Source organism: Cupressus sempervirens, chromosome 8, assembly GCF_028749045.1.
Source record: "Cupressus sempervirens isolate cs-2001-9-10 chromosome 8, ASM2874904v1, whole genome shotgun sequence".
NCBI lineage: Eukaryota > Viridiplantae > Streptophyta > Pinopsida > Cupressales > Cupressaceae > Cupressus > Cupressus sempervirens.
This window is the reverse complement of record NC_143125.1, coordinates 844,629,348-844,645,777: the sequence shown is the minus strand read 5'-3', so window position 1 is coordinate 844,645,777 and position 16,430 is coordinate 844,629,348. Positions and strand designations below refer to the sequence as shown.

The following is a 16,430-nucleotide window of genomic DNA, read 5'->3' as shown; positions in this document are numbered from 1 at the left end:
GTAAGGGAGGCTCTGAGGCTTTTTTTTGGTCTGATGCTTGGGATGGATTCCTCTCCATCCTATCCATGTACCTTCATCTTTAGACTCTCTGTGATTATTTTCTTGTTGTTGGATGTGATAAAGTGGCTCATTACAAGACTCCTTATCAATTGGGACCTATTGTCAGTTATAGATGTAAGCACTCTTTAGATTGGCCTCTTGGAGGCATAGAGGTGGATCATTAGGAGCTTTCTCAAATCTTGGCCTCTAGGGTGTGTTGCTCTCTGCTAGGACTAGATGTTTTTCCTTGGAGAGGTACCTTGTCTGTTAAATATTCTTTCTCTACTAGGTATCAGGAGATAACTAGACAACTGTTAGGGGATTTTGAAGTCCCTTGGTGGAAACAAGTTTGGAATAAATTTTCTTGGTCCAAGTGCAATTTTTCATGTGGCTAGTGGCTCACAACAGTTGTCTTATGTGGGATAATCTTTGTAAACATAGATTTCAAGGCCCCTCATTTTGTGTTTTTTGTGGTAACGTGGAGGAGTCTATCTCCCATCGGTTCTTCCATGCTCATTTTTTACTCAGTTATAGCACCTTTGGTGGAGTGATTAAGGTTGTTCTTGTTGGCATGCTTCCTCCTTGCCTAAGTTATGGGCCCGCTTGGGGAGTGCTCCCTCCAAGGCTTCTCCTCTCCATGTTGTTTGGACTCCTGACCCATCGTTTATTCTTTGGCATATCTAGCTAGAGAGGAATCGATGAATCTTTCAAGATGTTTGAATTGGTGTTATGCATCTTTGGTGGAAGATCTCACATTCTCTTTAGGAAATTATTCAAGCCAAGTGTGAGCTAGATGGGGGTATGGATCTGGTTGATCTTGCTATATGCAATCACCTCAATTTTCATCTTTAGGATGGGGATGCAGCTCAGTGGTATCAAAGAGTGCCCAAACAGCCTCGGCAATAGGGGAAGCGATGGGTGAATCGGGAGGGGCATTGGACTCCTCATGGAGTTCTTAAAATTAACACCGATGGTTCTTCTTAGGGGAACCCATGTCCTACTAGTATTAGGGGAGTGGCTCATTGCAACTCTGATGAAATTAAATTATTTTTCTCAGTGCATAAGGGTTTCCATCAAGGTATTTTTTAGTAGCTAATATTCATCAATTGGCTAATTTTAGAAATTCGTGGTTGGTCATTTGGCTAATAATTTAAGATTTAACACAACCTAAATCGCCTTTTTAAAAAATAAATTTTAGCTCTAAAATATTTTAAATCACTTAATAATTTATTTTATTAAAAAAATTATATTCAAAGGTTTGCCAATACTCAATATATGATTAGATTTGATTCACCTAAATATTATATATTATTGAAGAAATTAAAATTAATTCTCCAATAATTATCATAATTATTAGTTACTTTAGGGATGTATCACCAATATTTAGTTTTTGCGATTGATTTAAAATATAATGTAATGATCCTAAAAATATTCCATGAGTTAAAAATCATTCAATTTTCATTTGTAATATTCTATGGTGATTAATGAAATTTCTATTATTATTGAGGTTCACCAATGTTTTCTATACAAAAATTATGATTCTAAAATAATCACCAATATAAATAATATGTAAAATAAAAATTTGAAAGATTCATGAATAGAAATTTTAAAAAAAAATTTAAATAATGAAAGATTCGCCAATATTTTATATCATTTTTTGGAGGGGGGTTTCTTAAAGATTACCCTGGTTTCCATACAATCTCATGGCGGCTCTGACTATTTTATATGTTGTGGAATAGTGTTGTTTAAGGGGAGGGCACAAGATTATCTGTGAGTCTCACTCCCAAGTGGTGGTTAACTTGCTTAGTTCGTAGGAGCTTGAGGATGTTATTTGGCAACTAGTTACTGTCATTAATCACACTCTTCTCTTTTGTAACTCTCTAGAGTTCATTAGGTTTACTTGCATTCCTTGCAAATGGAACAAAGTTGTTGATTGTTTGGCCAAATGGGCTGGAATATTATGGATAGGAAGCAGATACCCCTTGATCTGTTACGAGACTTCGATCGACTTGTTGATCAAGACAGAGTTCCTTGTTGAGCTCTCCTTGTTGTAATCCTTTCTGTCTTAATAAATTGTTATCTCTCTTTTTTCCCGCAACATAGTTTGTCAATAGTCAATTTGGAAAGGATTCTTACATTACCATCTTGGAGGAAGAAAGTATTATCAATTATGTCTGGCTTGGACATTTTGTAACCGTTCTAGGTTGAGTACTCAAAAGCATGAATTCAATCTTGTGGACAATCTATATTAAACAAGTCTACTTGGCTAGACTCCCATGGTGAAAAATGGATTGATCATAGTGACTTCTTCACAATCCTTTTGCCTTTTAAACCTTTCCTACCTTAAGGCAATAGCCAGAATTGGGAACTCTAATGGTATAGCTCTTACTACTTTGCAACTTTTTAATGTTTTGATGGTTTAGATTGGACCATAGATGTAAATGTTGTAGTATGACTTTTTATCACTTTTTTGGAATTGTGTAATATTTTATCTTTTAATCTAAGTAATATATAATTTGTATAAAAAAATTATTGATTATTCATCGTGATTACATATATGTTGGGTAAGCTAATTATTTTAAATGTTGCACAAGATTCATATTAAATGACAAGAAAGTAGACTTTGAGTTTTAAGTTTTCTTGAAAGAGAAAGTGTAATAGTTTGAATATGCATCAACAAAAAAGAACAATAGACAAGTTTTGAGATTTTTATTTTTATTTTTTACTTCTAAATAAAATTATTAAATTTGAAGTACCTTTTATTCTAAAAGATTAGGCTTAGAGTTGTGAGAATTGAACAATATCCATGGTGGAAAATCTTAAGTTCTACAAGGTGGTTATTTAAAGTGTTGTCATCACTCATTTGCAATGCCGTACAATGGCCAGGTGTGTGTGTGTGTGTGTGTCTATATATACAACTACAAACTAGTGTATTTGAGCTCACAACGTTAACATTGCCATTATGTGTTGATGATTTATAGCAATTAGTTATAACGACAATGAAATATTAGTCATGAAAATTTAATTTTCATTATTACTTGTTGATGATATGTGCAACTAATTAACTTGAGTGTGATTTATAGGTTTTAATAAAATTTAAATAAGCATCCGCAATTTATTTTAGTTGTAACATAAATATGAAATTTGTTCAAATATGCTCTTACCCACCCAATTAAATTTTTTAAAGCTTTACATAAAGATATCTCAATATGCACTTGAAGGTGATGTAGGTTAACTTGAACCCTTTCATTAACCACTTCGTTGGTTTCCAATTGGCTATTTAGATAGTCTTACCGTTTACTCATACCTTATAAGATCATCACCTCATAAGCATAGTTATAGCAGAATTTGAAAGGAAGCCCTATTTTTGAACATTTGTAATGAAACTTTGTCTATTCTCCTAATCATTTGTGTCAAATTTTGAAAAAAGCCTATCATAATATATTAAGGAACACCCTTAAATAAAAGTTTATATGAAATAATTGTGCACATTCACAATACATAGAAGGTCGATACATTTCTCCAATGTAATTTACAAGAATGACGAAATAGTAACAACCTCCTTATGTTTTTCTTCAATCTCATGTTTAACTTCAATAACTGCTAAAAATTAGCTTTTAGATGAAATCATCGTGCCCTCCCTCTTCATGGCCATAAACAATGAACATCTAGAAGCTCAAAGTAGATTTTAAGCAATAATTACCAATACTCACACAACATACACAAAAGCTCCTAAAAATGTCGTAGGACCTCTGCCCTTCTCCATAGAAAATACTGGTATAAACTATAGAACTCCCAAGATAGACTCACAAGATGTTATACAATGGATTTGGCAGCTTAAAAGTGCAATTCCCAACAGCGGGACCTCTAATGTCACTCCATTGATCCCCAATTACACCTTTGACATGCAAGCCCTTGCTCTCCAAGTGTAATCTATGTCTAGACTTGTAGGCTTGGGCATTCATCTGCATTTCATCTTTAGTCCTGAAAGTGGCCAATAACAAAATTTATTAAAGCTAATCTATATGTATTGCATTAAATAATTCTAATTTGTTCTACTCAAATTGACATTCTCAACTCACAATATGACAAAGAGTGTTCACATTTTGGCATAGTTGTAGATTCAAAGATATGCAATCTAAGTCTTCTCAAATCTAGCTTAATACATATTTACCATTTAGCATCTTCCCTTGGCTTTTGTGTTATATTTAAATTGGTGCATTCAAACCATAGGCAAAATAGCAATTATGTTTAGAAAACTATTTGGTCAGCATTATCACAGCCATTCTGATAAAGGAAGTTTGACTAGCCAAATTTTTGAATCCAAGTTTCCATTATGGCGATTGCTCTCCATCTAGACAAGGTTGATCGAATTTAAAAGGATGTGATTTTGAAAACAATTAAGTGGACAGTCACTATCTTGAAGATGACTCATAAATTGCAGGCAGTATACCTTTGATGTCTATTTGGCCCACCTTCTAGGACAATGTTGACCCCGAGTTTTAAACAAAACTGCTTAAAATCCATCTTGTGAACAATTATGCAGTCATAAACTCCTTGTGTAGCTAGTTTTAGAAGAGGTAAACAGAGCCCTCATTTGGTTAAATTGCCATAGCCTAAACTTCTGGTTGAAAGATGGCATTGAGATTGAATACCACTTCTGTCCCTTCGAATATATAAATTAGACAACCATCCAAACAAGAGACAACTACTAACTCTCACCAAAGAAAAGCAGATTGATGTAAATTATCAAAACTGCAAAAAGTCAACACTATAGCTAGGCAGGATGAATGTAGCCTTAAAAAGGAAGCAGATCGGCTCCACAAAGAATCTTATTACATGCATGCTTTTAGACAATTACTCCTTGCTTGGGTTCAGGCTTTGTGGCAATTTTGCAACTCGATCACAAGGTTGAATTGAATACTTCAATTTTTCTTCCTTTGGTGCTTTGTTGAAAGAAACCGCTTCAGAGACTACTTTCCTAAGCATTCCTATGTCATACATTTATATTTTCTAGATTGAAAGTCAGTTGGAAACTTACGAATATAGGAATGCACTGAGAAATTTGTTTGTAGAATAAGCAAATACAATAATTCAAGCTATAATTGTATAAGGGATTTTCATTTGAAATGGCATATAATTGCATTATGAATCGGGATAATTAGAGTTTGAATATGATTACAGATACATTGATGGAATAACAAGGGTTGCCAAGTAGTTTGAGAAATTAACAGATAAGCATTAGCATATTGAGAGCAACTAATTATTTCACACCAATATATTTAAATATGCAAGGAACCAGTTGGGAAATGAATATGATTATTCCCATCACCTTAACATTAATGTTATTAAAATATAAATCAGAGGTAGATGAACAATATGTGCAAACTTTTATGATTCGAAACGTTGGTGATGTTGAAGATAGCCACGAAAGTTCATAGCATTGAAACAAAGGAGATCAAGATGATGAAGCATGGTCACCAGCAAGGATTGAGAAATTTTTTGAGTTTGAAAAATTGAAAGCTTACATAATGATTTTCCTAATAGAGGGAAGCTACATTTTCATTGAATTAATGGTTGACCATGCAAGAGCAGTAGACCAGATTATCATTAAGCATCAAGTAGAATAGGAAGCATTGATGAGACTGTGAACCACACAGTAGGAAGTGCAGAATTTAATAGCTTCTATAAACCTCTTGCTGAGATATTTGGGAAGCTAGCCTGAGAGTTAACCTGTGGAAAAGCTTTCGGTTGAGATAAATTCAACTCAAGTGATACAGAAAGATATGAATTGGATAGCAGAGAAGTAAATTGAAAAACGATTGTAGTCTTGCTGACCACATTAGAACTTGAGCTTGGAAATGCCATAGTGATAGATCTATTGCTGGGCATTGGGTGCTTAAGTGCAACTTCGACCCCAAATAAATGTACACATTATAAGTTAGTGTAAATGCTATATTCTGCCGACAAATTATCTTGTATTTTATGGCATTATGAATGGGATACCGTATTAAACAGAAAACAGGTACAAAGTCAATGACCCTATTTCTGTACATGTCATCTCCACAACTTGCTGGTAACACATGTTTGAGTCATCCTGGTGAATGTGCTTTATTGTTAATTAGTGAATTCTTATTTCTGTCAAGACAATAATTAGTGAGTTTGGGGTTGAGAAACTATTCTGCATTGAGCTCTCGTGAGGGTAATATAGCAATCCTCTAGCATCTTCAACATACCTACTAAGAATAAGAAAACCATTTGTGTCAAGATAATCATTTTGCTACTAGATTGTTCCAGAGTACCATTTAACACTCAATGGTCATTTCTACTATTCAAGTTTGGAAATGTAAATATTTGAAATTACAACACAGATTTTAGCCAGCCTACATTGAATACATACTAAACACTGTGCAGATCTGCAGCATGTAGAAGAGACTGCATGTATACATAGAGAAAACCATTTGTGTCAAGATAATCATTTTGGTACTAGATTGTTCCAGAGTACCATTTACCACTCAATGGTGATTTCTACTATTCAAGTTTGGAAATGTAAATATTTGAAATTACAACACAGATTTTAGCCAGCTTACATTGAATTACTAAACACTGTGCAGATCTGCAGCATGTAGAAGAGACTGCATGTATACATAGAGATATACACATTGCAAACGAGAAGTCATCTTACCTCATTATCAACATTGTCCAACCAGAATAACCCGCATGAAGGAGGTTCTCCACGGTGGAGTCCCGTTGATTTTCGTGTCTTCCAGAAAGGAAAATCAAAGCCACACCATGGTTCTGAAGCTTCTGATACAACTTCAAAGTGGGAACCAGCGGTGGAGATTTAGCTTCTTCAACCCAATGATTCCATGCATCCACTTTATGCAGCATGGAACTGAAAATGGATTCATTACAAGAGGTCAAAAGCTTAGCTATGAGGAAAGAAAAACCATACTATAGCTTCAGATTTTCATATTATTTTTTCTGAGTGTTGTTACAGATGTCAAAACAAAGATCTGTAAAACTGATTCCATACAGGCAATGACTCCAGATGATGGGAGTATCAACTGAAAATGCACTCAGGGCAAGACATTTTACTTAGATGCAACAGGGAATAAAACTAAAAAATTTAGAACTACTATTGCATCTTGAAACTGTAGACAAATGAGTGTCAAGCTTTTGTGTTTTCTTTGAAGAGGTGTTTGACAGCAGTCCAAAATGATAAAGTTCATCTTGCCTCAATCAGGAAGGTTGATAACACAGAGAAATATAATGATATGGAAATAAAATCACCATTACAATAACCTATCTGTGAAATATAGGTGGAGACATTAAAGAAACCTAACAATATATAATATATGTTTTTGGCTGACAGTTTTAAAGATCTCTATTATTTATGTTTTTCTAGGACAAATATAACGGGAATCTTGTTGTAAACAGAGTAAGGCTAGAAGCACACACATCACTGAAATGTTATTCTCTTTGTAGATATCTAGAGTGGAAAAAATTACCGATGCTGAAAAGTATTGAAGTATGGCAAGTTGGACAAAGCTGTTTCATCAATGTCCAATATTACTGTATCTGATCCATCACCATTCACAATGGCAGAAATTAAACAGTTTTCTGCTGCCTCAATTGCTCCATTTACATCATTCACATATTGACCTCTTGTCATGTACTGAAACACATATTCTTCACACATACTTGGGAAAACATTATTCCCTTGTATGTTATTAAGCTCAAAGTTCAAAATAATGCTCCTGCAAACATCAACACCCATTTCTGGTCCCGTACCATCTTTGACCACAACATCAGGCTTGCTTTGACAAGATGCCAGCAATATAGCTAGTGTAATTACAAGCGTGAATAACAAAATACCAATTATGGCTATTGCCGAAATCAAGACAGTGACAGCCAGAGATGTTAAATAAACTCCAGAATCATCCAGTTGAAGATAGCGGCTTGAGCTGTACATGCCTGAAAATTATCAGTTTCAAAACCAAATTAAACCTTAAATTCCATAGGAGCTTCTTTTAATGTCATAGATAAGATAATAAAATGAATGTTTATAATCACATCATCTGTGAAAACTGAAAACAAAACCTACTCTCCAATTAAGGACAACTTCCAAGATTGAAAGAGATGGAAAGAGAAAATCGTAATAAAAACCGTAGCAATAATGGAGGAATCAATAAATTCAGTTGAGAGTAAAATATGAAGACATAAACTTTTAGTGTAAAGAAACAGAAAAACATCTGAGAGCAAAATTTGCAAAAATAGTGAAAACACACCGATGAACAAACCATAAAATATTGAAGAACAAAAATACACATAATCACGGAAAAACTGTCCCTGGTCAAAATGGAAATCAGAAGCACCACCACAAACATAAGGGAAAAAACATAAACTCTGTTCCAGTGCAGAATTAAAACAAACCACTTCCAGCAAACAATGTTAAATTAGTTCTTGAACCTGGCGATCTTTGGCTTGTGCTATGCAGATTTAAGACACACCTCTTCCAAAGTAGAATTAAACTTCAAAAATCAAATGTGGGAAAACAAGCTTTTCTTCAAGAGTAAATTATTAAGTTGCCACAATAAAAACTGAAAAACTAATTTAAAAAACAAGCATCACTTCATCAAACCTGAAGATCATTTGCACATAAAGCTTAAAAAAGAAAGCCCAAAAATACTTGATAAACAAAAACCCAAAAACAAAATAAATCAGGCTTCATTTCCAAAACAAGCTCAAAACCATAGCTCCCAGACTTGGACTCAGCAGAGTCAATAAAAACTCTTGGTCAAAACTAGCTTTTTGAGGAGTTTTGCCTAGACTGAATTTCTCTGGTCATAACTCCCTGAGACTTAGCTAGGGTGACTCAGCTCAGAACTCGCCAAGACTCAGAGAGGCTTGAAGAGTCCAGGAACTATGCTCAAAACAAATCTTAAGTCCGATACATCTTAAGAAAACCACATCGGAAACATTACCATTTCACTCACCAGCCACTGAAAAAAGAAAGTCCTCGTGTTAGGGACAAACTTCAAATAAATTAGAAATCTATTTGCAAATCAAGCTTGAGAAAAAAAAACTAGAGATACCTGACTGGCACAACCCCCCCCCCCCCCCCAAAAAAAAAAAGAAGCAATGTGCATTTCCTGAGCAGAATTAAAACCAAATTGAAAACAACTGCATACTAAGCTTTAAAAAATAACAACCTTAAAGAATCTGAGATGCACAAAACCCAGAAACAAAAAAAGAAAGGGGTGTCATTTTCTGAACAGAACTTAAATTATTTAATATATTTTATCATAGGCTAGAGGACAAAGACAACCTTAAAATCCCTATTTAGCACAAATCCAAATACAAATTAAATGGGCTTCATTACCTGAATTAAACTAAAACTAAAAAAAGTAATCTGTTTGGCCACTAAGCATGAGGAAAAATGGCCCGTAACATAACAATTTAGCATAAATAAAATAAGAAGGCTTCATTCACTGAACAAAATTGAAATGGATATTTTGTTCACCAAACTTAAGGAAAAACGAAACCAATATATATGATCAGCATGACACCATAAACAAGATTTCAGTTCCAATAGAAAATTAATAAAATTTGGAGGTCTGCATGTACAGCTCAAAAAAACAATTGTCACATTCTGGAAGGTACACAATTTTAATGGTCTTTGACAGGTACATCAACCAATTAAACAATCGCAAGGTGCAAGATAGAGGATCTTCTGCAGCTTACTTCACGAGGGTTTCAATGCCAAAAATCAAATGACTATAAATGGTGCTCACCAACACCCTGGTTTGATGCTGAAATGAGGATGTAAATGTTGAAGTATAGCTTCAGCAGAAGTGAAGAATACGGTATATATTCTAAGTATATGATTATGTGATTTATAATCACTGTTTTGTGTTTACTAATCTATACTTAACCTTGAGGTTTTTGATTGCTATGATTTAATGTTTATATTGGTTACTAACCAATCGTTATTCTAAGTAAATCATGAACCTGTATGGACATGACTCTATGTGGCCATGACTCTTTACTGTCATATATAATATGCAATCGTTGATGAAGAGAATCATCAATCAAACAGTAATGATCTCCTTCCCTTCAGCGATTCAATCTGCAGAATATTAAATATTATCAAGTCATTCTAAATCGATATAACAAGTCTGAGATAATATATCTGTCTTGAATTATTATCGACTCCAGATTCGGTGAGCATACATATTGAATTGTATAAATAACATATTGGTATTCTGCAGTTATAATCAGAACAACTAAAAGTATATATCCATGTCTCTCTATCAGAGATCTTTAAATCATTTACGTGGTATCAGAGCCATCCTGATAGAGAACCCTGATATAAAAATTGTTAAATCTCAAAATTGTTAATATCAGATTTTAAATCTTTCCAAATCAAAATGGTGAATCGTGTAAGATTAGAGGATAGACTTGAAGGCGCTTCAAACTTTTAATCATGGAAAAATCGAGTTATGATCATACTACGAGAGATGGAATTAAAAGAATACATAGAATCAAATAAATCAATGCCAGAAAATGATCCATATAAAACAATATGGAAAAGACACAACAACAAAGCCATGAAGATTATTATAGACTGTGAAGGATCACATTCTTCCCTCTATATCAAGTCTCAAAACTGCTTTTGAGATGTTCTCTACAATTAAGAACATTTTCAAAATTAACAATACTAGTAGATTGCTAAAATTAAAGCAAGACCTGCTATATATCAAAATGAATAATGGAGAATCAATTACGTCTTATTTCTTAAGAATTTCTGAATTGAAAGATCAACTTGCAACTATTGGAAGTCTATTAGATGACAAAGAACTTAGCATTATAGCTTTAAAAGGACTCCCACTATCTTGGGAAACTTACATTCATGGTCTAAGCTCTCAACTTGATCTTCCTAAATTTGAACTACTAAAAAATGAATGTACTCAAGAAGAGACAAGATTAGTTTCCAGAGGAATCAACTTAAATCAAGAAGGGGAAATTCAACCTCTTCATGCTAACTCCAACAATAAAGATAAGAAAGGTAAATTCAAACAAAATAGAAAGGAGTTCAACCAATCATATAAGAAAGAGGATTGGTCAAAAGTACAATGTTTCAAATGTGACAAATTTGGTCACACTCATAACTTCTGTCTAGAGCGAAAGAAAATTCAAGCAACCCTAGCAGAAGTCAAGGAAGAAAAAGATGAAAAAGGAGAAAACTACGCATTTTATCTAACACTCTCAAGTGAATTAAATTCCAACAAGAATACTTGGATTATAGACAATGGAGCATCACGTCATATCACAGGCTTTAGGGATAAATTTGAAAGCTTCGAAGGATACTCCTCTAAAGAAGTAACCACTGGAGACAATTCTACAAACCCGGTTAAAGGTATTGGATCATGTTCAATTCAACTGAATTCAGGTATTACTCTCCAACTTAAAAATGTTCCATTTGTACCTGGTATAAAAATAAATTTGGTATCTATCTCCGGTCTTGCTGATCAAGGGTACATAATCACCTTCCAAGAAGTCAAAGTTCTATCTTGGCCAAAGAACTCTAACATCAAGAAAGCTATATCTATTGGATTTAGAGATGGAAGTTTATATAAACTTTGTAACCAACAAAATTTAGCTCTAAATCATGAAACATCAAACACAAATGAAATTTGGCATAGGTGACTAAGTCACCTGCCTTTTCATGATTAATCATGAATAGGAAAAATTGTAAAGGGGTTACCTAGTCTCAAACCTGATCATTTAGGCATTTGCAAAGGTTGTGCCCTAGGCAAAAACACAAAGAAATCCTTTCCTAAAAGTGTACACAAATCAAATTATGTACTTGAACTTATTCATACTGATCTATGTGGTCCCATGTCTGTACCTTGCCTAAATGGATTCCTATATTATGTGAATTTTATAGATGATTATTCTAGGAGAACTTGGATCTACTTCCTTAAACAAAAAGAATCACTTGAAGTATTATCTAAATTCAAAGAGTTCAAAGCCCTAGTCGAAAATTAGTCTGTTGATGCGAGTTTTGTATCACTTACATAACATATTAGGATTTGAATATTCAATATGGGATATCAAACATGCAACTCCTCTCTTGAAAAGTTATTACTCATGAAGACATAAGCAATAGCTCCAATGTTCCTTACACCGTTGGATACTCGCTCAGTTTTATCGATGTGATTCGTTGGTAATCACGTAGGCGGCCTTACGCTATTCATTCAAGGATGACTTGGAATTTGGTGGAATGAAGGTGATGGTGACCCGGTTTGTGAAATGTGCGGAGGCAGATAATGTTGATGATGGTGGTGATGGAGGATGTGTCTGCCGGTGATGATGTTGATGGGAAAGCGATGGTCGTGGGAGGTGAATGGATGTGTTCTAATGTTTGACCTACTCCTAACTTCCCTCTCTAAGCTTCGACTACCCAACTATTCACTATTCTACTCCTACTCCTATGAATGGAAGGTTAGCAAATGGACGGGGATCGAACCTAATGAGAGCTGACCAGCGGCCTCACTTCTACAGGTGCAATGATTCAAAGGAATAATAAACTAGCTTACCACACAAAGCTTCTCAACCAGCCGCTAGGATGCTAGTGGTCTAGCATTGATCCCTATCAAACATTTACCAATGCTACCATACAACTATCCATCTATTTCACTCCTACTTAGCAACTTGAAATGAAACCAACTTTAACAACTTGAAAGGAAATCTAACTAAGTGGAAGTAGAAAACATGCAATAACACCCAATGTTCTTGATCAACATGCCAATCGCAACAATGAAAAAGAGAGCATTTTGGTATTATCTTCGCAACAATTTCTCCAACACTTTACAAATGAGAGCAAATGGTCTTTTATAGGGGCCAAAAATACAACGGATGGTGGAGATCAAAACAAGATCAACGATTCAGATTGGATCCTCAAAACCCTAATTAGGGTTGCCACCCCATCAGCCAATGAGAAGCTTCCACCTCATCAATGGACCAATGAAAAAAGTACAAAAAGTGGCAACCAATGAGAAGGCACCAAAATGGTAGCCAATCAGAAATAGACACTTGTCCTATTCTAGAAGAAAGGGAAATTGCCACTTGGGCTTACATCAAATGATCTTCTAACATAAATCTTCCCTTTTCTTTCATTTTCTTAGCTAAGGCAATGAACTTAGCTAGCCTTTCATTAACTTCTCCCATAGGAGGACAGGGTGTGTGCTTTGCCTTGAGTTCTGCTGACTTTGCCACGCCACTTGCTGCTTGTAGTATCCTTTCGTGATTCTTCTCATATTCTTTCTCAAATCCAATAAAAGCATTGAGAGAGGAAAGGGTGCCTAAATGCTTTTTCTTGATAGCAACCTTTCCCAACTCATCCAACTTCGATCCAAAATTTGTCTCGTTGACATCTTCTTTGCCAAGGGGGATTGTCCTTCCTTTAGTCTGTCCCTCATCTGTATCATGTCCACTGTACAGATATTGGTGTCAGTTATTCACTTCATTTTCGAGAAGGAAGTTTTGGGCGTCATATCCTCTTTGTCTTTCTTAGTGTTCGCCTGCTTGGGATTCTTACTTGCACTATCATCCTCCATGCTCGTCGCCCTATTACGGGATGGTAGAGTGGTGGACCAAAAGGCAAGAAGAACCAAGCAGAGCAATCCTTAGACTAAAACAAAAGATGGATGTCAGCTTAAGCACTCCTTGCAACTCTAGATGATGAAAATTCACCTTAACCAGTAAACTTACAGCGACTTTTCGAAACCTAGGATATGACTTTCAAGAAGTTCAAATCTCTTTGCAAATTAGAAATTTATCATGCAATTCACCTCCGAATAAAATTTCCCAACCTAGGGCAAAAATCGCAGCCACTTGCAAAAATCAGAATTTTATCTCCCACAAGTTTTGGCTCCCACAAATTTCGGCTCCCACAAAATTCGGCCTCCACAAATTTCGGCTCCCACAAATTTCGCCCTCCACAATTTTCGCCAAGCAAGAAAAGTGCAGATCTGCTCTTGCAAAATCACCAACACCTTGAGAAGGAGAAGTGAGAAGTGAGGAAGAAATGGGAGAGAAGCATCCTCTTATACCCAACTTTCTTCTTGGACCCTAGGAGAAAGAAAAACAAATAATTAATGCAAAATTATGGCCCACAATTAAATACTTAACCAAAATTAATTTTGCCATGATGAAAATTAACTTTTAAAATTAGTTCTAAATTGCAAAAAGAAATTAAATGGTGCCTTGGAGATGTTAAATATTTCCATTTAATGAGGATTTAGTAATTAATACGTCATTAAAATAGGATTTTGGCTAACCAAAAGCCATTTTTCAATATTAAATTACCAATTTTATTAAAGGCAAAAAGTTTTCAAGACAATTTTAATCTATTAAAATCAATTTTTTGCAATTTCTTACCCAAATAAATTTTGCTATGCCAATAAATTTACTTATTTATTTATTTATTTTAATTTTTATTTTGACAAAAATAAAGTAAAATTTCTTCTAAAGCCAAAAATCGATTTTTGCAATTTTATTTCACCATCACAAAAATTAATCTTTTTCACCAAAAATAATCAAGATTTTCCAAAAGACCAAATTTAACAAAATTTTATTTTTGAAAATTATCCAAATTTACACAATTATATCCAAATTTTCAAAAGAAAAATGTCTAAGTATAAAATTTACAATTTTATCCTACCAAGTGTTGCTCTTTAAAATTTGTTCGACTCAAGGATGAAATTGGTGGCTCTGGAAAATCAAGTTGAAACCGGGTGAAAATAAATCTAACCTTCTCCCCACTAGCCCTGAAGGTGTCCAAGGCTCAAAATTTTCAAAACTCAAAATTGTTGGACAATCCAAAAATTTACCAAGGCGATTAGAAAAAAGGGGGTCCCCAAAAATTTTGGGGCGATGGTGTGAAAACTTCACAACACGGTCTAGACAAAAAACCAAAACCCTAAGATCTAATAATGGAGGTGAATACATTTTTGAAATCTTTGAAGATTTTTGTATTGCTGTTGGAATTATGGTGTTTTCTGTACCATATAATCCTCAATAGAATGGAGTTGCAGAACGGAAAAATAGAGCCATTATTGAATCAGCCAGAGCTATGATGTATGACCAAAATCCTCATACCTCTTTTTGGGTTGAAGCTTCAAATACTACAATTTATATTCAAAATAGATGTCCCCACTCAATATTGAAAAATACAACTCCTAAAGAAGTGTTTACAGGCAATAAACCTGACCTAACTCACCTAAGAATATTTGGGTGTCCTATTTATATACATATTCCTAAAGAAAATAGAACAAAATTAGAACCACCTAGAAAGAAGGGTATACTCATCAGATGTAGTGAATCAACCAAAGGTTACAAGATCTATGTCCTTGGTCAAAGGACCCTCGAAGTTAGTAGAGATGTAAAATTTGAAGACATTGCCTTTAATCTTTCAAAGAACATTGATGAAGCATATGTAGAACCTACTTCTGAACTAGATGAGGATCATTTAGTAGAGAATGAGAGGGAGAATGATTCTGAACATACTACACCTATTATTCCAGATTGAGAGAATACTGAAAACTCTATCAACAAAAAAAAACCACTATGGGCTAGAAAAATGATAGAAGAAAATCATATAGAACTAGATGAATTAATCAAAGAAAGCAAGAGAACTAGAATCAATCCTGCTATGTAGCACTTCTTTCTGAACTCATCAAAACAGAGCCTGCAAATGTCAAAGAAGCCTTATTAAGAAAATCATGGAAAGATGTAATGATTGAAGAATATCAATAAATACTAAAAAATAATGTGTGGGATGTTGTACCCAAACCAAAGAACAAATCAGTTGTCTCTTCTAAATGGCTATACAAAATCAAGCATGCACCTCACAAAAGCATTGAAAAATACAAAGCCAGATTTGTGGCTCGGGGATTCTCACAGAAGGAAGGAATTGATTATAAGGAAACATTTGCTACAGTAGTCCAGTACACATCTATTAGAATTATTATAACAATTGCAACATCCAACGGATGGAAGATACATCAAATGGATGTCAAAACAACATTCCTATATGGTGAAATTGAATAAGTATATATCGAGCAACCAGAAGGATTTATCACTCATGACAAAGATTCTCATGTATGTAAATTAAAGAAAGCACCATATGGCCTTAAACAAGCCCCCAGGGCTTGGTATGAAAGAATAGAAAGTTACCTCACAAAATTAGGGTACTCCAAGAATGAAGCTGACCCTAACATATACTTTAAAATAGATGGAGATGATATGATCATTCTTGTTTTATATTTGGATGACTTGCTAATAACAGGGGAAGAACATCTTATAGCTAAATGAAAATAGGA

General features: G+C 34.4%; 1 protein-coding gene across 5 annotated transcripts in view; it reads right to left on the bottom strand.

Moving 5' to 3' along the window:
- Positions 1-3,457: 3,457 nt before the first annotated feature.
- LOC149545057 (acid phosphatase 1-like) overlaps positions 3,458-16,430 on the bottom strand; it is an 82,252-nt gene continuing 69,279 nt past the window's right edge. For all 5 annotated transcript variants that reach the window (XM_089795561.1, XM_089795564.1, XM_089795565.1 and 2 more), the window contains 3 exons: positions 7,551-8,016; positions 6,725-6,934; positions 3,458-4,023 (listed from right to left, as the gene is read on the bottom strand). In XM_089795561.1, the coding sequence (XP_089651687.1) occupies positions 3,846-4,023; positions 6,725-6,934; positions 7,551-8,016 (854 nt within the window). In that variant the 3' untranslated portion in view covers positions 3,458-3,845. The remainder of the gene's footprint in view (positions 4,024-6,724; positions 6,935-7,550; positions 8,017-16,430) is intronic.